The sequence below is a fragment of the Grus americana genome, chromosome 1 (genome assembly GCF_028858705.1).
Source record: "Grus americana isolate bGruAme1 chromosome 1, bGruAme1.mat, whole genome shotgun sequence".
Lineage (NCBI taxonomy): Eukaryota > Metazoa > Chordata > Aves > Gruiformes > Gruidae > Grus > Grus americana.
In genome coordinates, this window is record NC_072852.1 from 200,344,913 (window position 1) to 200,368,451 (window position 23,539).

Below are 23,539 nucleotides of genomic sequence, written 5' to 3' on the forward strand. Positions count from 1 at the left end.
CTGTCTACACACGAGTATGAACCAGAGTGAACTTCTCTTTTACACTTCTTCACCATTATTACTGTACCAATGTAACACGTTAAATGCAGACCCTGCCTACTGAAAGCAGATTGTTGCACACTAGCACATTAATGTTAGGGGCCAGGAGGAACCATTGAAGCTATGCCCTCTCAGACTACCAGCACTGAGGTAAGCCATTGCCACGCATAGTTCCATCATACCAATAACCAATAATCAATGACCCTAAATATGCTGAACAGGAACACAACAGGAATGTATGTATGTTGAAAATAGTGTCAGTGTGCTGCTAATAGACACATACAATCTGCTCTTTATTATGTGGTGATGCAAATTCTATTCTAGTCATAACATATGATTACTCTGAAGTGCCCTGGGATGTCTGGTACCCGGCCTGAAGGGTGTGCTTGCCTAGTGCTGGGAGAGGGCCCACAGCCGTCAGACCTAGGGAATGTTGTCAGAGCTATGGTGAAGGTGACATAAAAAACCAAAAAAGCTCTAGAAGAACATGACCCTCACCACTGGTCTTTATTATGATGTATCCTTGCCAAGCCTCCCAGGATATGGTAAGAACCTCCCTGAACCTTTCCCATTTTTATGTGAAATATGTAACTGTGACCCATTTTTTTTTTCTTTAAAAAGTTGTTTCAGTCATATATATATCTTTCCAGTTTGTTGTTACTGAAAACAGTCAAACTACATTACAATTCATTTCAGTGAGGTTTTGCCTGTTCCTCTGATGGCTGAGAAGTCTAGTGCTTACTTTGTCTTTAAGTAAATACCTTACAAACAAATGAAAATTAAATAATAAAATGATACAACTATTAACATTGCATTGAAATTGCACTATTAAAATGAGACTACACCAAAACATGAAATGCAAAATTTTAAAACATTAACTCTTGTATTGTCCAATTAAACTCTTAAATAGTAAAGTAGTTATAATGAGGAAAGATATGAATATGTAAGACTACCTGGACATGGAATTAACGTTATTGTAGGTATCTGATCTTTGAAATTCCTTACATATTTTCCATTCCATTATTAAAGGTACACAAACATTTCTACATTTAATCTAAACCTACATATATATTTAAGACAGTACACTCAGGCATCTGACAGTTGTCAGCTTATTAGCCTCTCACTTTGAATAAATTATCAATGATTTTAAACAAATGCAATTGCTAGCTAACTTTGTACTTACCCAACACCACATGTAAATAACCTTGTATGTTGGACATTATCTTTCACAATCTGGAAGGTCACACTCTCATTCTGAATATGTCCATCTGATATTAGAAGAATGTTACGGTGTCCTTGAGAAGGAAATAGCAGGCTTAAGTAATGTAAGGTCTTCCATAAATCAGTGTTTCCCAATGTTGCAGTAGCAGACTGAAAAGTCAAGTATTACAATTTTAGTTTGAATTTATTTTTTCCTAAAATAACATATAATGTATAATTTAATATTTATTTCATTACACGACTCCTGGTTTCCAAATATAAATTATTACTTCTCAAGTTTTATTTGCTCCTGCTCTTCTATAATTAGTATTGGAGATAGAGCTTAAGGTCCATCTAGTCCTGTATCTTCTCTGGCTCAGGCAAAAGGCACAGGCAAAATAGGTAAGAAAAAAAGATAAATTTTTCTCCTACATTATTTGCAAAGCTTTTAGTAATCAGTGGTTTGGGGACTTCTTGAACTGGTGTTTTCATCCAGACTATTGCACCTAAAAGCTATTTACAGCTCTACCTTTTAATTTGCCTGACCCACTTTCTGAACTGAATTACAGTTTATCCTCTACATCAAGCACAACAAGAAGTTCTGTTATATTTATTATGCATGAAAAGGACTGTGTAAGGATTCACGAGAGGCTAAAAAAAATCAGGATGAATCCGCTCCTTGTACAGTATATATCTGTTCCATATATCTGGCCATGTTTGTTTTCTGTCTCCCTACCTCTTCAATTTGAGATGGAACAACCAGAAGTGCATACAGCATTCAAGAAGCCACAGCAATACAGATTTACACAGCTACCTGTGTACCTTTCTGATTGCTACTGAACACTGCGGTACCATTTAAGAATGACTATTCACAATGGCTCCAGCATCTCTTTTCTGGGTGAAGCCCAGCCATGTACAGGTATAGTTAGTGTTGTTTTCCCCTTTGTGTTACTCTGCACTGATCACCATTTGCATTTTAACATCCCATTTTCAAGACACCCATTATATTAGTATCTTAGGCATTATGCTAGCATCAAGGAGCTTTAGTTGCAAATGAGAAGCCTAATTCTAGCACTCACAAGATACAGTACTAACCAAAACCTCTTGTCCTAAGTAGTCTACATCTGATCTTTTGGTGCCAAAAGCATCTTCCTTTCACTGAAAGTCCTTTGGCCTAAGTGCTGCCTTCACTTACAAATTATAGATTTCCAGAGGGAAGTCTATCATTTCCTCTCTTTCCACTGTGAGCAGGCAATGAGAGGTACGAAACTCCAAAAGATAAATTTAGGGGGAAACACTGAAAAATATCCTAACACTGATAGCTACTCAGCTTCAAAATAACAACTTAAGCAATCTCTTAAAACCAAACTGAAATTAATATTCAGATGTGGCTGTGCTTGTTACTAGGGAAAATAGACTTCAAATAGACTAAATTACAGAAAAATCTTAGAAAACGGCCTAAAGAAAAAGAAAAAAAAAGAGGAAAAGCTGCATAACAGAGTTTCGCAATGATAAGTATCCCATACAAAGAAGCGTTCTTTAGAATACAACCAAACTCATTTACTTACTGTAATAAACTCCTTCAGTGATGCCAAATCATTTATGATGTTCATTGAACAAGAAGAAAATTCTGTGAAATCTGTGAATAAAGATTGATATTAAGAGCACTGAAATATTAAGCATGTAGCAACAATATGGAAACACAAGTTTAAGTTTTATGACTGGAATATCAGAGTAGAAGTATTCCATACTGCTACATGTTCCCGGTTGCAGCTCAGTGTATTATGCTGGTTTGATAATAATGATATACATAAAATTAAGCCGTGACAAGAAGGTAAAAACGGTGGCTCTCAGGTAAAAAGGAAATAGAGGAACTCACTTGTGCCAAATTTGACTACATTCACTCTTTGTCTGACCCAAAATAGTTCCAAAACACATAAAGCAATCTGCTTTGCTTGGTGTAGAGCTGAACCTGCCATAGAATTCGAGCAATCTAATAAAATAATAATTTCACTGGACAGCTGCTGTTCTTGAAATGCTGTTTCAAACTCTGGTTGGAATACAAGCATGCAAGCCTGCAGAGGGAGAAACAAAATAATCAGCGCAGTGGACAAATACTATATTGTTAGAAATGTACCCAAGCATCTTCATTTTTCTTATTATGGAATGAGCAGATATAGCCATATTTCAAAGTTTTAACCAATATATGTCATTTACTCTTAATGCCTGAGAAGTGCAAATTCCCTGTCCTTTACCTATATCCCAGGTCTCATATGAAAAACTGAAAAAGGAATTTTGTGGTTTCATGTCCCTATCTGATTCACTCTTCTGCAAACAGCACTGGATTCTCTTCTACAAGTTACCAAAAAAAAAAAAATCACAGATATCACCTTTTATAATCATCACTGCCACCATAAATTTGTGAGAAGTACTAGAATTAAAAAAATATGTAAACCAGAAGTGCATATTGTCCTTGTCATGAACAGAGATGCTATAAAAAACAAAGGCTTTCAAAAGTGAAACAATTAAATGCTTCAAGGAGTGAAAGTGTTTCCAATAGGGAAGAAAAGATTTGCACTTTGGAAACACAAATAGGAATCTCTTTCTTTCTCCTTTCCTTGGGAGAATACCAGTATTACTGCAGTCATCGGAAAGTAATCCCTAAACTAATACATTTAAACTAAGCAACTCTGATTAAAAGGAAGAAAAATAAAAGACATCATTGTAGGAAGGAAAACAATCTTATCTGTCATTTTACTTATTTTAATCAATTTCCACATTGGATTGACAGATTAAAACACCAAAACTTTACATTTCACCTCTGCAGCATTTCATCTTATTTTAAATAAATAAATATATAAATACAAAGGTGATGAAAATAACTGAAAGTGCCAAGGACTTCACAGGTAATACGAGAGATTGATAAAGCTTCCAATAACCAGTAATAACCTGTTTTACGACACCCTTTTAAGTTTTAAATGTATTTCTCAGGCAAGTAGTATTGTGCATGAAGGTAAAATGGTTGAACTAATTCTTCCTTTCCTACCTAACCTTTTATTAATGTTTTTCAGTCGTGATAATGAGCTCATCTGTGACATAACCACAGGTGGATTCTGTTTCTGGGTGATCCAGAGTGCTAAAAGTTGTAGCTATGTCTTTTTCACTTATTAGTGAAAAAGAAAAGAGTAAAATGCCTTTGAGAATAATCACTGCAGTAGTGATAGCTACAACAGAATGCAACATCTTCTAGGAAGGCCCAATGCCTTAAAACACTGACAGATTCTATAAATATTTGTAAGTTGTAAACACATCCCTGCAAATTTAATGGTTTAAAATTTTACTTATTTTTAATTAGAATAGTGATTGCATGACTATGAAGCTACTTAGTTCCAGCCCCAGCCACAATTTATTTGTTCACTTCCACTGCTGCAAATGCAACATCTGTATCAAACACTGTAGTTGCATTTCTATGAAACACAAACAGCAGCACAACAGTTAGAAAAAAAGTGTTTTACCACAAGTGATTGGACACTGTATTGAACCATTTACTCTCTTCCAAGGCAAATGATAAAACAAAAGCAACAAGATTCTATGCAACTGAAAACAAAACTAATTTCTGAAGAATACTCAGCTTAATAAACCAGATCATATTAGCACTGTCCAGGTGTGAAATTGTTCTTCATCTTTTACCCACCCAAACTAAACTGTTCCTGTTTATTATGTTTTAGCATATTCAGTATGATCTCATGAACAGTACAAGTTATGCAGCACCTCACTAATTTTGTTGGGATGCTTCTCTACCCACATTCGAGGTAGGTAGACCTGAGAAATCCAGATATCTAGAAGGAAGCCGCTAATGTCCAAGGAGCTGTTATCCACAGTCTTAATTACAGCCTTGCAGTCTGTTTTCTAGAAAAGGAGGGAAATAGGCATTTAAATATTTATTTAATAACAATATAGTGAATATTATTTGCTTTGTGAGAACAGGGAATGTCAACAGCATATTTAATAGGGGTAGTCCCAAAGCTTTTTGCCAAAAAGGCTGTAGAAAGTTTACAAGGTACAGTTTCTATTTACATATTACATTCTTTAAAATATCATTCATTTTTCTGAATGTATTTTTAGATAAGAAGACAACCAAATCAGAAAGGCTTCAAGCACAACAGACATTTTCATCTGAGGGAAACAGAGGACCAAGCTATTTGTAGAATGAACAGTGCAGAAAGCCAGACAGACCGGGCACAAGCGTTTTCTAGGATAAAAGTTCCATTTTAAATACACAGCAGAACTGCCAGGCAGAGGCATAGTTAGAGTGAAATTAATTTACCTTTATTTTAAGTTTATGTGTCCAACTCCGTATGCGTTCAATACTAGATGGCATTTCAATAGACATATTCACGGAAAATCCACTAAATAAAGAGAAAAGAAAAAAACAACTGAATGGCACTGCAGAGAAGATGATGTTTAGTGCGCATGCCATGACTTCTCCATGAGAAGGAACTATCTTTCCTGCCCTGTTTACCTCTTTGGATGAAAGCAGAGAATACTGAACTAGTTAGACAAGTTTCTGTCCCTAGGAATCCCCTACTCATTCACTACAGGTATTCATAGTTTAGCAGGTTAGAAGGGATCAAGAGGTCATTTGACATGATCTCCTCTGAAACACATTACATAACATTTTAGCCAATTATCTCTTCATGTAATCTAATTTTTATTTTCTAAAGCAAGGCTTCATAACAGACAGCCAAACTGGATTTCAGAGAAGTCAAGTTCATCATTTTCCCTAACTATTCCAAACCTCACTGCTAAAACTGCACATCTTTTTTTCTTATTCAGCTTTAATTTCCAGTCTTTGCTTCTTAGTTTAGCTCTGTAATGACATTAAAAAGCAATTTGGTAAGTGCAATCATACAAGCTACATAAAAGACACAAAGATACCATATGATGTCATGGAATCACATTGCAGATGGAGGTCAACGTGCACGGCTTTTGTTGGGTTTGGGGGATTTTATGTTTTGGTTTGCCTTTTTTTTTTTTTCTTAAGGTCCTCCAATTGGCATTTTGACAATTTCAGTCAGTCTTGCCTGACAAAGTAAAATAATCTTCTCTCTTCCCTAGTTCTTTGTTTGCATATTTTGGGACTGCATTAGCCATTTTTGCCCCAGTATCACAGTGGTTGTTCATTCCAGGTTGTTGACTCACTGGGTGAGTAATAAACCCTGGGTTACTGGCAGTCGCTGTCTTTCAGGGTGTAATCTCCCAAGATGTAGATGCGTAGGGCTGCAATCATTTCATCTACATGTAGCCTTGCATTTGTCAGTCTTACAGCATTTTTGTTACATGGGCCTATTTTAATCCATATTCTTGACTACTGTGAGTCCTAATCTCAATTATTATTATTAATGTACCATGAATCTCTATCCTCTGCATATCATATGAGCAATTATTTTCTATTTACAGCCACATGTCCATTATCCTTAAGATGCCTGTGGATAAAACATGCAATACACAGCACAGCCCCAAAGTATCTGCAGCAAGAAACAGCCTGCTGCCAGAAAAACATATTATGTTATTAATATATTAGTAAGTTTGCAGGTAACTTGGATGTCTTTGTGCTAGTCCTTCTAGAACTTGAAGCTGGAAAGAGTGAGATAGAGATATGTGATCTCCATCCTCACACAGTAACTATTCTTAAGTGTTTCTTATTCATATTTTCTAGTTTCCCTTAACACTAAAAATTAAATTGTATTATCATTTTAAATACCTTTTCTACAACTGGATGTGTAGTGTATGAATTCGTTAATCTATTCCTGATATATGGCAAAAATGGCATCAAATCTTTAGCTGATCAGTACAATATTGCTACTAACCAGTAGTAATTGTACTGAATAAAAGCAAGTTAATAATAGGAAACACTATTTCCAGTTAAATATAACTTCAGAAAATGATTACAGATGGGGTTTTGTGCCTACTTTGCAGAAAGAGCAGAGAAGAACCTAGAACATGGTCATGAAGAGCACTTTTCATGGGCTTTAATATGGAAATATGAATAGCATTAAGTTTTGACACATTTACTGCTACTACTACCTGCATTACTTGTTATTCTGGTTGAGAATGGCCATATGCAGAAATGCTACTGGGAATATAATTATTAATACTCAGTTTCCAAGAAATCTTCTTTACCAGCAACATCACAGTTTCAGATAACTGTAATTTTTTACTTAAAATGCAAATGCAAAGAAAGGTTAAAATATTAAGTGCAGTGATATTGAAAAATATGAAGATCATAGAATCATAGAATGGTTTGGGTTGGAAGGGACCTTAAAGATCATCTAGTTCCAACCCCCCTGCCATGGGCAGGGACAACCTCCACTAGACCACATTGCCCAAAGCCTCATCCAGCCTGGTCTTAAACACTTCCAGGGATGGGGCCTCCACAACCTCTCTGGGCAACCCGTTCCAGTGCCTCACCACTCTAACAGTCAAGAATTTCTTCCTAATATCTAATCTAAATTGACCCTCCATCAGCTTAAACCCATTCCCCCTTGTCCTGTCACTACACTCCCTCATAAACAGTCCCTCACCATCTTTCCTGTAGGCCCCTTCAGGTACTGCTAAGCCGCAATTACATCTCCCCAGAGCCACCTTTTCTCCAGGCTGAACAATCCCAACTCTCTCAGCCTGTCCTCATAGGAGAGGCGCTCCAGCCCTCTGATCAGCTTCGTGGACCTCCTCTGGACTCTCTCCAACAGCTCCATGTCTCTCCTGTACTGGGGCCCCCAGAGCTGGACGCAGTACTCCAGGTGGGGTCTCACGAGAGCAGAGTAGAGGGGCAGGATCACCTCCCTCGACCTGCTGGTCACACCTCTTTTGATGCAGCCCAGGACACGGTTGGCTTTCTGGACTGCAAGCGCACACTGCAGGCTCATGTTGAGCTTCTCGTCCACCAACATCCCCCAAGTCCTTCTCCTCAGGGCTGCTTTCAATCCATTCCTCGCCCAGCCTATAGCTGTGCTTGGGATTGCGCCAACCCATGTGCAGGACCTTGCACTTGGCCTTGTTGAACTTCATGTGGTTTGCACGGGCCCACCTCTCCAGCCTGTCAAGGTCCCTCTGGGTGGCATCCCTTCCCTCCAGCATGTCGATCACACGACACAGCTTGGTGTCGTCGGCAAACTTGCTGAGGGTGCACTCGATCCCACTGTCCATGTTGCCAACAAAGATGTTGAACAGTGCCGGTCCCAGTACTGACCCCTGAGGAACGCCACTCATCACTGTTCTCCACTTGGACATTGAGCTGTTGACCACAACTCTTTGAGTGCGACCATCCAGCCAATTCCTTATCCACCAAGTGGTCTATCCATCGAATCCATGTCTCTCCAGTTTAGAGACAAGGATGTCGTGCGGGACAGTGTCAAATGCCTTGCACAAGTCCAGGTAGATGACGTCAGCTGCCCATCCCTTATCCACCAACGCTGTAACCCCATCATAGAAGGCCACCAAATTTGTCAGGCACGATTTGCCCTTAGTGAAGCTGTGTTGGCTGTCACCAATCACCTCCTTATCTTCCATGTGCCTGAGCATAGTCTCCAGGAGGGTCTGCTCCATAATCTTGCCAGGCATGGAGGTGAGACTGACCGGCCTGTAGTTCCCTGGGTCTTCCTTTTTACCCTTCTTAAAAATGGGGGTTATGTTCCCCCTCTTCCAGTCAGCGGGAACTTCACCAGGCTGCCAGGACTTCTCAAATATGATGGAGAGCGGCCTGGCCACTTCATCCGCCAGTTCACTCAAGACCCGCGGATGCAACTCATCAGGTCCCATGGACTTGTGCACCTTCAGGTTCCTTAGATATTCTCGAACCTGATCTTTTCCTACAGTGGGCGGTTCTGCATTCTCCCAGTCCCTGCCTTCTGTGACCTGGGCAGTGTGGCTCAAGCATTTGCCAGTGAAGACTGAGGCAACGAAGTCATTGAGTACCTCAGCCTTCTCCATATCCTGGGTAACCAGGTCACCCATTTTATTCCGGAGGGGACCCACATTTTCCCTCATCCTCCTCTTATCACTAACATACCTATAGAAGCTTTTCTTGTTGTCCTTGACATCCCTGGCCAAACTAATTTCTGTCAGGGCTTTGGCTTTCCTAACCTGCTCCCTGGCTGCTCAGTTTCTCTGTATTCTTCCCAGGCTACCTGCCCTTGCTTCCACCCTCTGTAGGCTTCCTTTTTGTGTTGGAGTTTGCCCAGGAGCTCCTTGTTCATCCATGGGGGCCTCTTGGTGTTTTTGCTTGACTTCCTCTTTGCTGGGATGCCTTGCTCCTGAGCTTGGAGGAAGTGATCCTTGAATATTAGCCAGCTGTCTTGGGCTCCTCTTCCTTCTAGGGCTTTGTCCCATGGTATTCTACCAAGCAGATCCCTGAAGAGGCCAAAGTCTGCTCTCCTGAAGTCCAGGGTAGTGAGCTTGCTGTGCACCCTCCTCGCTGCCCTGAGGATCCTGAATTCCACCATTTCGTGGTCACTGCAGCCAAGGCTGCCCTTGAGCTTGACGTCCCCTACCAGGCCCTCCTTATTGGTGAGAATAAGGTCCAGCATGGCACCTCTCCTTGTGGGCTCCTCTGTCACTTGGAGGAGAAAGTTGCCATTGACACATTCCAGGAAATTCCTGGATTGCTTGTGCATGGCTGCGTTGTCCCTCCAGCAGATGTCGGGGTGGTTGAAGTCCCCCATAAGGACCAGGGCTTGTCATGGTCTCATTAAGTTTTGTGACTTGGGAATTTATATATAATCCTTAATAACAGAAGTGTTTCTGAAACAAAAGGAAGTATTTAGTGAAGAAAAGGAGTGTAATAATTAGAAGTTATTCCCCTATGATATATACCTATCTAAGGATAACAACAGATAAGAGTGAAGGGTGAAATTAAATTAGTTTCTTGATAATGCAACTTACCATCAAATATTCCACAGAAGTAGAAAAATGTTAATTTTAAATATTTTAATCATTTAAGGCATTGATAAAATAAAGCAAATAACAATATTAATGAAAGTGACTTACTTTTTCTGTGGTTTTAATTGTTTAACACACACCTTTTTTATTGTATCCTACAAAGAAAAAAAATTTTTTAAACTGCCAGTTATGAAATATTTGTATGTCATTCCCGACACTTACTGCCCAGGAGCTCCTTTCTCTTGTATTACTAAGTTGAGACTACATGGAACTCTCTTTACTTCTTTTAATCATTCAGCTTTGTTATCTGAGCATCACAGCAGCTAAAATTCAGATGAACCCGTGCATGTTTCTCTCCCAAGGACACAGAGAACTTCAGAACTCAGTATAACACATCTCTGAAGCAGAAGGCACGATTGTTGAACAGTCAGATATGATACAGTTATACAATCTCACAGGGACTATGACCACAAGGACAATCTCTGGCTCTTTGCTAGCACTTAAATACAGAAATGACCGCCCCTCCCACCTGGATAATTCAGGAGCCATCAAGGGCATCCAAAGAAATGGATGGGCAACCTTGTCCCTGAAGCAGAGAAGGATAATGATAGAGTGTTCAGCAGATGCTCAGCTGCTGTTTCATGATGGAGATAATACCATGTCTTTGCAAGCCAAAGGAGGAACAGCAGCACAGAAATAGCAGATAACTCAAAATATGAGATCTAACACATGCCAACTCAAGTCAACTTTCTAAGTCCTGCAGAAGCAATTACATCCTCAGAGACAGTTAGAGGCTTTCTACCAATCTCAGCATTCTTATGTGTGTGTTCACATTGCTTTATGACAAGAAAGGTTACAAACAATTATCTTCTGACAAAAGAGAAGAAATGAAAACAAAAACAATCATAAACTTACAGAAGCCTCTTGTGTAACTACAATCCCCTAGGCACAGAACTTTTGCTTCAAAACAAGAAGATGCTATTTTAAGATTGTAGTTTAACAAACCTGTGTGTTTTCATTTAATGCTTTGTCCTGTTGCCATGGTGACACAGAAGCAGGCAGATGAAAGGTGATACAACCATGCTGAAAACTCAGTTCAGTGATATAGGTGATTTTGATCACAACTGTAGAATTTGGAGGTAAGTTTCCAACACTTATTACAAAAATATCCTAAAAAAATGCCAAAACAAAACAAAACTAGCTTTAATGACATCATTAAAGCCTATGTTTTCCAAAACAGTAATTAAATTGGTATTTAGGCACAGCGAAACCAAATGCTAACACAGAAATTACTATTTGGTTTTGGTGAAATGTAAGGAAAAATGGGACTATGATATGAAATGTCAAACTTTCACTAATTCCTTAATTTCTGGCAAAAACTGATCAATAGGTACTGAATATATCAATCCTTCAAAAAAAAAAAAAAAAAAAAAAAAAGGAAACCACCTGAAAGAGAAATATCTGGTTTATGTATGCCATAGTGCATATTTGAAGAAGCAATAGTTGTTTTTAAAAACAATCAAATGTATGGTCCAAATAAGTTCTCATAAAAAAGAGTTTCTCAACAAAGACATGATTCATCAAAGAATCTGTACTTGGACAACTGCAAAATTTTCAAGTAGGTACTAAACCACAATATTCAACATACCGGTGCATCCTGGTCCATCAGATAAGCTCCATCACCCTGACTGATAGCTTTCCAATATTCCCTATGTGCTTGTTTCTTTTCTTTAACCTATGAAAGATTGTTCCAAAATACGTCATTTCATCTCTATAGACAGAAAGCTTAACCAATATTCTCTTAAATGATGTGACTACCTTGAAATCCAGTCAAGTGGTAACAACAAAGGACATGAGAGAAACCAAAATTAGTGTTGTGCATCTTCATTACTAATTAAGTGCTTTCGGATTTTAGAGACTGAAGGAGCTAAATCAAAGGCAAAGTACAATAACATTTTACCTCTCCAATGACATGTTTTCCATTGATAAAAGCTTCAAATCCACAAACAGCAGCTTTATCATCCAAAGGAAAAACATATTTAGCTTCAATCGGTTTACTGTTTTGATTGGTGTAGGTCTGAAACATTACTACCTGAAATGAATGTTTTTCATGTAACTGTAATGTTAAAACGTGATTTAAACATCAAGGGTTTAAACATTTAAGGGTAACAGCATAACTGCTTTGCACTGCAAAATGTCAATAGGTATGCCACCATTGGAACTCCTATTTGTACCTTAGAAATGAAGGTGTAACATTCATCAGTGCTTGACACATCTCCAGAAACATGCAAGGAGCTGTAGAACTTTTAATCTCTAAATCATTAATCAAATCTTTTCCAGAAGAAGAGTAAACCATGACCTTCTAAAGGTTATCTGACATATTGGCAGAGTCGGAGCTGTCAAGCTATTGCCTACAAAAGAAGCCACCACTGCAATAGGTCTATAATAGTTTCAAACCAGTAAGGACTAAACAAGAAGTAAGAGTAAACCTCCGCAAAGAGATGGGTCTATTTTTATGAAAGGGATGTTTGCAAAAGCCTATGTTACTTCTATATGTATAGTATCCATCTTCTACTGACAGAATTTCTGTCTCTGAGGTGGCAGATTGCATCTGACTTTCTTCTCACATCTGCTCTTCTGTTTACTTCTCTTGTGTCATAACAAAATTCAAGCAATTCCTCATTCCCCTTTGCTGCCATTCTTATTGTCTCTTGTCATCTGATCATTTCTGGTTTATGCTCTGTACCTCAGCCTTATAGACTGTTCTCTGCTTTGATGGACTGGACCATAGAACAGATGCCACTGGATAATAATTCATTCCACAGGAAACCAGACAAAAAACCCTCAACAACAAACAAAATGAAAAACAAACAAACAAACCCCAACAATCCCTCATGAGAGGAAGAGCTGTTCAAAGGAATCAGACAGATGAGACAACAGTTGTGTCAGAATGGTTTAAGCACAGACTCATTTGCAGACAATTCTTTCAACAACTTTTCTCTCCTGTTTTTCCCTGCTTTCTTTTTTAAGGCTTTAGCAACAACATATAAAAAAACATTGTTTACTTTTATGAAGCTACGTTGGCACTGGAAACCCCTGAATACGAATTCATGTGCAGAGATAGACATGTGACACAACTCAGTAAAACCATGGCTTTAGCTTGGTCAAGACTGCTCCAGACAGGATGCAGCTGAAGGGGGGAAGATTGTGGAATTATGCACCAGGATTGGGAAAAGACCTGTGACTTGACAGAATGTGTTCTTAGTGCATATGTACTAAAATACAAGGTGGGCCCTTATTTTAGCCTGTTTGGCTAACTTTTATTAGCTAATTTTCAGGCTAGAATAGCAAGTTCTACTGTATTGATCGATATTTTACTTGTGACAGCTAATTTAGGTTGTCTAACCAAAGTCGAAACCGAAATACAAGTACATTTCCAGAAAGCTTTAATTATCCTAGGTATTTCTCACTGGTTTATAATTCAGCTGGCAAACAGATCACCAAGAAGGTCTTTTAAAGGGAACAGAACATGTACACTACTGCATAAAGCTTCTCTACAATGGTGACTTGATTATGCATAGGTAGAAAACAGACATAAAAATAAAACCAAGCCTTTCACTGACCAAAGAGCTTTTGTCATTTGTTTGACTACACATCTCTCAGAATAAAAATTGTTTCCACTCATTTTCAGGACTTTCCTTCATTTAGCGATTGAATTTGAATTGCCTTTTTTTTTTTTTAATTAACTAAACACTAAATCGCATTTTGACTAAAACACTATTTAACAAATGGTTAATTTTTCAGGGCTGAGTTATGGAACAGGACAATAAATAGCATACTCTACCTGTGCTACAAAGTCTATTATCCTCCCCTTGATATGAACACCTTCCAAAGGGACAGGATTTCCCAATCTGTCCTGAAGACCAGTTTTCACAGGATTCGAAAGGTTTGCATTTGGTAACGCATAGCCTAAACAAAGAGTTTACAAAAGATTAAAAAGGTATTTCTTGAAATATACATTCAGGAAGGATGATTGAAACTAATCCTGTATCAACAGCCCATAATTTTTTACACAATTCAGAACACAAGAAGTAACATTCAGTTTCTGTTATGAATAACTGTGTTGTATTGCTGAGCTGTATTGCTGTCTAACAGATCATAAGTTCATGATAGTTCTGTAAGGTCTTACAAGGTCTTTGTTTAGAACCTTGCAGTTGCATTATTTAAAGACCATCTGATGATTTATGCATAAGTGCTTCCTGTGCTTCTCTTGAAACACACTGTGACAGGAGGAGTTGCAGCTGCTGTTGGTAATTATGCCTATAGGAAATCTGTTAAACAGATGCCAAATGGTAATCACTAATTTGGTAACATCTGCAAATAAACTACCAATTATTTTTTAGTATGTTATCTTCATACAAGTACTCTAAAAAGGGTTCTGGTAAGTATTTAGGAAACTCTGGATGCAAGTAAATATACAAACAGAAAACATTTCTTACTTTCATGCTGTAAATGATGTTGCGACTCTTGCTTATTGTTTTCTTGATCCAGTTCCACCCCAATTGCAGGCTGAAATGGTTTTATTTGATCTTCAGCAAGGCAAAACTTAACAACATATCTAATTTTAACCTGACAGGTTTTATACACAACAAATTCATCGTCCTGGTAGAAACAAAGAAAGGTATTTTACAACAAAAACAAAGCTGTAGATAATATCTAAACCAAGGCAACTTGATTAAGAGGTGAACCTGACACATCATTTCTGAAAAATAATAATTTTACAGCTTTTATTTTCACTGTCCTGATCTCTCTGTATCACTACCACTTGAATTTCTTATCTTCTCACTTTGTATTCATTCTCCAGACTCCTTATATTTCCTTTAGTCTGTATAGCACAATCATTCCTCAAAATAACTAAGAAAAAAATAAAAAATGGTGGATATCTAGACAGCAACTATATCTGTTAGTGTACTACTACAGCTATCATCCCTGCCTTAGAATACCAACCTATTAGGACAGGGATTTTTATCAGCTGAATTCATTTACAAAACAATGAACCTTCCATGGTAGTGATTTCTTATTCCATACAAAGAAGAATATCACTTCCAAATAACAATTTTAATATCGCAAACCAGATATTTATACAATGATTCAGTTATAATAAAATATAATATTCACATCTTTCTTTTAAGTATTGTTTTCTTGCACGAATTCTTTACAAATAGCAACTTAGAGGCTTAGAAGTTTTATATGCACTTTACAGGCTGCAAGTCAGACAAGTGATTTTACGCATTACTGTTTAGTGATTTAGTGTCTGAAGAACTGAAATGCAGGTTACACTCATTCTGCTATCTACCACTGGTGTAATAAATCCAAAACTTGGTGCCTTTTCAAGTGCCCAATACTGCAGCATCAGTACCTCAAAGTCTGAAGAGACATCTGCTGTTTTACGGACTCCATGCACGCTGTCATAACCTGATGGTGCATTATTTAATGAATAATCTCGTTCACACAAATCTACACAGGATCCAAGTGCCACGTCACAAACTGCCAGGAGTCGGGTTCCATCCATTTCACTGGGTGAAGAATACTTAATACTGGCGCTACAAGTAAAGAAAGATCATACACATTTTATTAAAATTTGTATTACTGTAAACATCGTAGGAGTTTAAGGAGAAGTACTTCTGAATAGATGGACAAGAATAAACTTTATAATTAAATTACCTTAAAAGTATTAAGCATTACATCTACTTAATTTAAAAAGTAAAAATAATAGACAAGGAATAAAGAGATATTGACGTTATTCAGACCTAACAGAATCACTGAAGTAAATACCACTGCCCAGATTACCAGCGTCAGTTCTTTGCAGGCCATGATCTTCAACAACCACTTTAGGCAATAGGAGTCCTCTAGAGAAAAAAAAAAAAAAAAGTCACATAATGAATGAAGTGCAAAATACTTTTGCATATAGCTTGTGGGCTAATACACATTGTGCAGTTATGAACCACAGAGCATAAACAGAAAATACACTTTACAAAAACCATCCATAGACACTCAAGGAAATTAAAGTCTATTTATAAAAAAATAAATCACAAAGTCACATTAATCACCAAGACACTGATTACATAAGCAATAAAGACTGTTAGCTCTTTTTCATTTAGCAGAAAACCAATGCATTTTCCAGATTCATTGCCAAACATTCAAAATAATTTTTTGGTTATTAAATGAGTAGTTCTACATTTCTGGCAACTATGCTGCATTTAATTTCAAAAAAATGTATGAAATTTTTGTATCTAAGAAAAAGAGAGTATGAGTTTTAAAAGTAGAATGCTGGGGAATGGATACTTGGAAACTTTTCAAATGTTTGATTTGGAAACCTAATAGTGTAGAGATATCATCCTCAGACTGTTTATGAGACATTTGATTTACTACCGATTGATGCCCACAGAAGACATTTTATATATAAAGAATGTAAAAAGACAGAATATTTAAATAAGTTCAACAGTTTTGTAACTTACAATTAAAATCTGCAGTATGAGGAAAACAGATGCTAATATGACTTCTGAGGTATTTGAATTCTGATAGTGTCATATATCACATATATTTTTTCAAACATCCTTAAATTTTCAGTGGCGGATATTCACTGCATACATGCTATGATGAGGATTTAAACATGTCAGGCTACTAGAGGTTATATTATTTTAGCATTATTACCATGCCTGAGTGAATTCATGGTATTCAGTCACAGAACTAGATATTCTGTTAATCCAGGAAACTATGATAATCTAAAAGTATGCCAAATACAGTAGTTGTGGGGAAAGAATGTACAGAACTGGAAGGAGGACATCGTCAATGCAATTCTTTCCTAAAAGAGAATAAATTTTCCACACAGCCATGGCTCTCCTACTCTCTCGATTTTGTCATCTTTCATCTGGATTTAAATGACACTCCTCACCATCATATCCAAATAGCTGCAACTCAAGTCTAATCTATCCGGAGAGTAATTACATTTATCATTACAAAAGATTGATTTTTCCATCCAGAGGTCTGTAGAAGTATACGGATGTTCATATAAATGTTAACAATAAAAAATAGGGTAAATGACGCAAAAGAGCTTAATAAAAAAAATTAAAAGTCAAAATATATTTAAGAATATAGTTAAGCCTGATTCAATGTCACAAAAAAGGGAATGTAAATTTTTACCTGGAAAGAATTCCCATGAAGTTGCACACAGATGATGCATGGAATAAGGACTGAATGTTTCCAAGACTGCTCAGAAATTCTGCTGTTTCACTTATTCTGCCAACCCTATAAACTTGTAAAATTCTCACTGGACAGTCACTGCAAGAAATTTGAAATCATCATTGAGATCTCATGATTTAGTGCATTTAAGATCAATACACTGCTGAAAGATAATGTATTCTTCTAAATCTCCAAGTAATGGTCAACTTTTTTTTTGTTTTTGGTGTTAGCAATTTGGGTGGCAAATGTTAAAAAATAGCATAAGAGAACAATCACCAGAGATATTAAAAACTTAATGACTAAGTTCAAGACCTGTTTAGACAGGGAGAAATCAAAAATGTGTTTTCATGCTTAAAGTCATATAATCTCATTCGACATTTTGGGATCTAAATTCAAAGATGTGACGTAAAAAAACCCCATATAACTCTATGGAGCTCAGAGTCTGTAATATTTGTGATACACTATGAAATATCCAGAAGATAGTTTTAGGATTCTAGGATTCCTGTCACACAGTGAGGAACCTCTGGATTTAAAAACTAACTGAGAAGAGGACTTAAGGATCATAATTTTAGATTTAGATACTGAAAGTAGGTAGCACCTGGAAAATAAAAGCATGAAGCCCTGTTTATAAATCAAACCTTTATGCTTTTGAGCATAATCTTCAATGCAATAATCTTCAGTCAAGTTTTGAGTTCCTAAATGCTAAAATAATATTGGTAAATAGGACCCAGCCTCTTCTGTAATTCTGAACACTTTACTCAAACTGTGTGTTTCTTTTATTGAGGATTAGATATATATTATGTCCTAATTTATGAAGCTGCTAAATGAACTTTCTTATATGAAGGTTTTTTTGGTTTTGTTTTCTTTTTTTTAAGAACCTTACTTGGACCTTGATCCTTTAACATGCTTCTACTGCAGTTGAAGCTTTTTAAAATTGATTTTAGATTAAAATCAGTCAGAGACTGAAAGGGACTAAATATGGTCCAATTCTTGCAATGTCATTATGCTTATTTGTTATATAAGAGTAGAGTAAAGGTTTTTGGGGAAAATCCTGTGCTTACGATTAGTTAGTTTATGAATTAGTATATAGGTTCTAACATAGATAACTGCTATCGACAAAGAGCAGTCCCCTGGGTTCAGGTAACAGCAAATTCCCCAGAACTTTACTCAATTGTTTCTGTCACAAAGAACTATAAGGTGGAACTGAGCCATATAAACTATTGTTCTATTAATTTTAAATGATTTAAAAATTCAGACAAAATGTCAAGTGAAAGCCAGCTACTGAACTTTACTGAAGAGAAACAGAAGTTTGTGTGTTCCAAGCACAGTGCTTCTTCCATAGTTGAGCAATATATGTTTGGGTACAAGCACTTAGTAATCTGTAGTTGCTAGGTAGGTTTAGACCTTAGCTGCTTAACAGCATGTTTACTCAGTAAAAATAAACTTGGAGTGACTATATATGTGTAATTGAAGCCCACGTCATTCTTCCCTGTATTAATGATCTAACCATTGATTATTCCATTTCTAGTACCACCTTCTCTTTAATTTTTCCATATTTACCTATTTTTTAATTTTATTAATCAAAAGAGACAGGGTGCCCAGTTAGAAGCTAATGTCAAGAACATTAAATAGAATTATAGGCAAATCTACAGAATAACTTCCCAGGAATACATCTTTTTCACACAACCGAAAGCTAACTAGAGAGGGATGGCAAGTTCTATATGTAATCAAAAGGTGACCAGGTATTCTCTCCCACCCTCATCAAGCTTATTCACACAGAAAAAAACCCCATTTGTTTTACTCTGCAGAAACCAAAATTTTACTTCCATGTTTACTTTCCAGTTATTTTATAAAATGCCTGGAAATAAATACTGAGAAGCAGAGTAAACAAGCCTAGACCCCATATATCTTATTTTAATCACTCCTATAAATAGACAGGTTTTCACAATTAAAAAACAAAAAAAAACCCAAACAGAAAAATAACCCACCAAAATTGAACAATATGATAATTTTCAGTTGTGGGGTTTTTTTTTTTTTTTATTTACTTCCATTTCACTCTAGTATAGGTTATGGTAAATATGCCAGTTCTACAATCCCATTAGTGCAATCAACACTGCACAGTAACAGAACCTGGTAATTCAGTTCTCTTTAGAGGTATTTTGTGCACTATATCTTGAATGTTACTGGAATTATTGCATAACTCACTTGTAATTGTTTTTTAACACTTGTTGTTTAACATTGAGGAATTCATAACTTGTTGAGTCAACGGCTTCAATCTTGCACCTCAGAGCCCGGTATTTGGTCAATGATGATGGGTTTGGGCACGACATATTTGTTTCCCGTATATTAAGCATGTCTCTGATTAGCTAGAAAATAGTCAGAAATTTATGAGTACTTGGTACATTTAATTAAGGAAACATGCAAACCAGACTGAATTATATAAAGTTACAGCATAGTAACAATGAAATGGAATACTCAAAAGAACATTTCCACTTGTTAGATACAGTTCGGAACAAGAGCAAATGGCTGTAGAATGCCATGAAAACAGTTCAGAAGAAAAGGGTATATAAGAAATAGTGTTAAACTGCTTCTGTACAACTCCAGATTAAGCTGTGGATGGAGCCTGCTCTTAACAGCTCCACAAACCAGTATTTATGCTTGGTTACCATTTTGATTTTGCTTATGAGGTAATCCTTACTTGTTAGAATCTGTCATGTCCCTGATGTCACTATTCAGCTAGGGCAGTAGCACAAGGCACCCATGTAATTTTCTCAGAGCAGGAGAAAGACGGACATGTAACTTTGAAAAGATTGTACAGTTCACTAAGCCATGGGAAAGCTTAATGAGACATAGGAATTTTTTTTATATATATCAGAAATATCAAAAGGTTTTAATTATCAAAAGATTTCCAAGTTTAAAGGTACTATTAATATATGTTCTTTTAGAACAGTAAGGAGCCTCCCTACCTCTCCCCCTTTACATTTTGTAGCTTACAGAAGACTGACTTGTGGATATCAGATACACCAGGAAGAGGTGTATCTAGCAGAATCTATGGAATTCACATTATAATTGCAATACAAGGAGAAAATTTGAGTTTTCTCTGTAGTTACAAGAGTGATATAGCTGTCAGAGCCCTGAAAGCCTCTCACCTCTTCAGAGACTGGCCCTGGCTACTATCACCAGCAGTCACTGTCACCTGCTCTGCTCTTCCTATTTGGGTACCGTGGGACTAAGCCCCTGCCAGCGGTGTAACTGCCCTGGCCTTGCTCACTTTCACCCACAGCCCCATCCACCTGCCCTTACGGAGCAGCCAGCCCTTGCTGCTGGGCACAGGGGCTGCATCTGTGCGCACACTCAGCACGCCTCGTCGGCAATTCCCCCGGCAGGCTGAGAATTTCCCAGAGAGTTTCTGCAAAGATAAGACAACTTAGACCAACTGATAGATGTTATCTGTTTAGATGTGCTGACTAAGTTCTTGCGCTAACAATCCAGGCAGCCCAGGGAACTCCCCCAAGCACTTTGTGCTGTAGGGACCAAGCTGTACATAGATTGGTAATTTTAAATAGTCTCTAGAAACTGTTCCTGCATACGCAGGAACGGAAAGGCTACACAGAACAGTCTTTGTATATAGTTAAAATAGCTTAGATATATTTTGTGTATAGTTTAAGATAAACAATAGAAATTGATTGTTTATTTCCTGGAGTAGTTGCTAGGGTCAGCTGGATGATAACAACAGTTCTGTGATTCTCATTTGATCCAGCTGAAGATGCCACCACAACAAGGATTGCAATGGAAACTCCTGTCACTATCTGGACAGCAACTGGTCTTCCCGTTCAAAACACTGAACTCCCCCCATGAGCGTTACTCTATTTGTAAGATTCCAATAAATTAGTTATTTAAACGGACAGCTTGTGACTAGCTGTGCAAGCATCCTGACAATTTATCTAGTGAGCATGTTCAAAACTGGTGTAGCACAGTGCAGATCAGGACTTACTAGCAATCTGGAAAAGTTACCTGACACAGGTCCTGTTTTCTAGATAACAGCTTTTTGGAAACTTTATAGTCTACTTCAGTTTTGTGACGTATAACTTGATAGAATTCCATCATCATCTTTTGTAGTGCCACCTCATTAGTTTCCTCATCCAGTGCATTCTTCACTTGGAGTAAAATACCTTCTGCTTTGCTCACCTTTAAAAGAAGAGATTATTAAACTGAAAGGTATTGCAAAATTGCAGAAAGAATGCAAAGCAATAAATACTCAAAATGGATCATTTAATTCCACACTGAAATAAAACTTTAACTCTTGGTAGTGCAATGCCCACAAAATATTTTCTTGCAGCTAGGATATGAAAACAGTATGCAAACGTTGGATATTATTCTGCCCTTATACTGAGCTAGATGTAAAGTACCTCAAGCAGAGGTATTTTGAAAATTATTTATCAAATATTTATAAAATTTCACCTACCTGAAATATGTTAGGAATCTTAATATCCATACAATTGCACCTCATAAAAAGCATTACCACAAACAGCATTTCCTTTATGTATTTGCTGATTTGTGCAATGTACTTACTACTGTCTCTCAGTATGTGTATACAATATTACCAATGTACTACTTACTCACCAGAACCTACATAAATGTGTATTATTTTGCCTTAAAAAGTGAAAGGAATATTCTTCTACCATACAACAGCTGAAGAGCATCAAAAGTGAGTTTTATGTAATACGATTAAGGCAAAGTCATTCCAGAATTGGGGACCTTCTACTGGCAAAGCTCTTCCAATTTAATACCAACATAACCTTCAGGTAATTTTGCTTTCAGGGATAACAGAGATGAACAAAACTCTTGTCTTAAACAGCCATTTTGTTGGCTGTTTGTTAAGTTATATGAATTTAAATTACGTGAATAAACATTATCCTCTTAAATGTCTAGGGAGCAAAGCAAAAAAATTGAGGTATGTGGGAAAGTGAGACTAAATGAGCCGCAGAGTTAACAAAGGGGTGGACAGGCACGTTACTCTTAATAACAGCTGTAATATCCAAAGGCCTTCAGAGTAGCTGGCTGTTAATTACATGTGCCATCTGATAATGCAGACAGGGACTATAATTAAAACTATTTTTCCATTACAAGAGAATGGCTGACTGAAGTATGGTTGAAACATACTGTGAGGAGACAGTAACCTATTATGCACTGTCTTCTATGACTGTCTTCTTATATGACTTGACTTATCTCATGGAAGAGATCCTCCCATAAAAATTGTGTAAATTGCTATAAAATGGAAAAGAGCCATCTGCCCTAGGGAACACAGCATGTTTTTAGTGTCATGATTCTGAAGCAAAATTTGAGATAAAAATTTCTGAAGTATGGATTTGTTGAAGTGCAGGAGTATCAAAAGTGCAATTACCGATCCCAATCTGAAACATAGGCATTTGCTGGGAAACAAATTACTTCTGACAGCATTCACATATTCATCCTCACAGAGTAACAAGAATTAACTTACATCATTTAGGCTTATGTTGTTTACCGGTTCAAGTAGTAAACTATCCAGGTGGCCAATAGCTTCTGCCCAGATCAATTCCACAAAATCACTAACTTCCTGACATATAGCACTTGAATGGATGGCTTCTTCTAGAAGTAACTGTAGTAAAATAAACACAATTCAGCAAAAAGACAAAGATGCAAGTCATGACAGTGAAGTTCTCACTCAGATAATTAAACTTGCCTATTCTCATAAACAATACAGTGTACAATGCTCATTTATGCTTAGTATAATTTCTTCAGTCCCACTGAACTGAAGGGAAGGTTTGCTTTTATAAATTCTTTCAACTGGAGAGCATGACAGGCCAGATGGCCATGATCTCTCTTGAAAATTGAGACATAAAGTCTTGGAGAAGACAGAAGTTGATTTGCTTAGTGTCTTCAGTACATTGTACTATCAGGTACACGGACATAATAGTCTGCAGATCCCAGCCACTTCCTTTTTTGCACAGTTGGTAAAAGAACAGATGGTTCAAAATGGCTGGTGTTTTGTAACATCTCTAACAGATGACACTAGATCTCTAGTTCAGAAAGCTCTGGTGGGAAAGACATTCCTGTGAAAATAAAAAATTGGAGCAAC

At 37.1% G+C, this 23,539-nt stretch overlaps 1 protein-coding gene across 2 annotated transcripts in view; it reads right to left on the bottom strand.

Moving 5' to 3' along the window:
• The window catches only part of PARP4 (poly(ADP-ribose) polymerase family member 4), a 54,810-nt gene that overhangs the window by 15,846 nt on the left and 15,425 nt on the right, over window positions 1–23,539 (bottom strand). For both annotated transcript variants that reach the window (XM_054824944.1, XM_054824938.1), the window contains exons 9-25: window positions 22,922–23,059; window positions 21,436–21,609; window positions 19,627–19,787; window positions 17,383–17,520; window positions 15,990–16,088; window positions 15,599–15,782; window positions 14,679–14,841; window positions 14,024–14,148; window positions 12,140–12,271; window positions 11,828–11,914; window positions 11,185–11,349; window positions 10,288–10,334; window positions 5,567–5,648; window positions 5,011–5,148; window positions 3,119–3,314; window positions 2,808–2,878; window positions 1,223–1,410 (exon numbers count right to left, since the gene is read on the bottom strand). In XM_054824944.1, coding sequence (XP_054680919.1) covers window positions 1,223–1,410; window positions 2,808–2,878; window positions 3,119–3,314; window positions 5,011–5,148; window positions 5,567–5,648; window positions 10,288–10,334; window positions 11,185–11,349; window positions 11,828–11,914; window positions 12,140–12,271; window positions 14,024–14,148; window positions 14,679–14,841; window positions 15,599–15,782; window positions 15,990–16,088; window positions 17,383–17,520; window positions 19,627–19,787; window positions 21,436–21,609; window positions 22,922–23,059 — 2,288 coding nt within the window. The remainder of the gene's footprint in view (window positions 1–1,222; window positions 1,411–2,807; window positions 2,879–3,118; window positions 3,315–5,010; window positions 5,149–5,566; window positions 5,649–10,287; window positions 10,335–11,184; window positions 11,350–11,827; window positions 11,915–12,139; window positions 12,272–14,023; window positions 14,149–14,678; window positions 14,842–15,598; window positions 15,783–15,989; window positions 16,089–17,382; window positions 17,521–19,626; window positions 19,788–21,435; window positions 21,610–22,921; window positions 23,060–23,539) is intronic.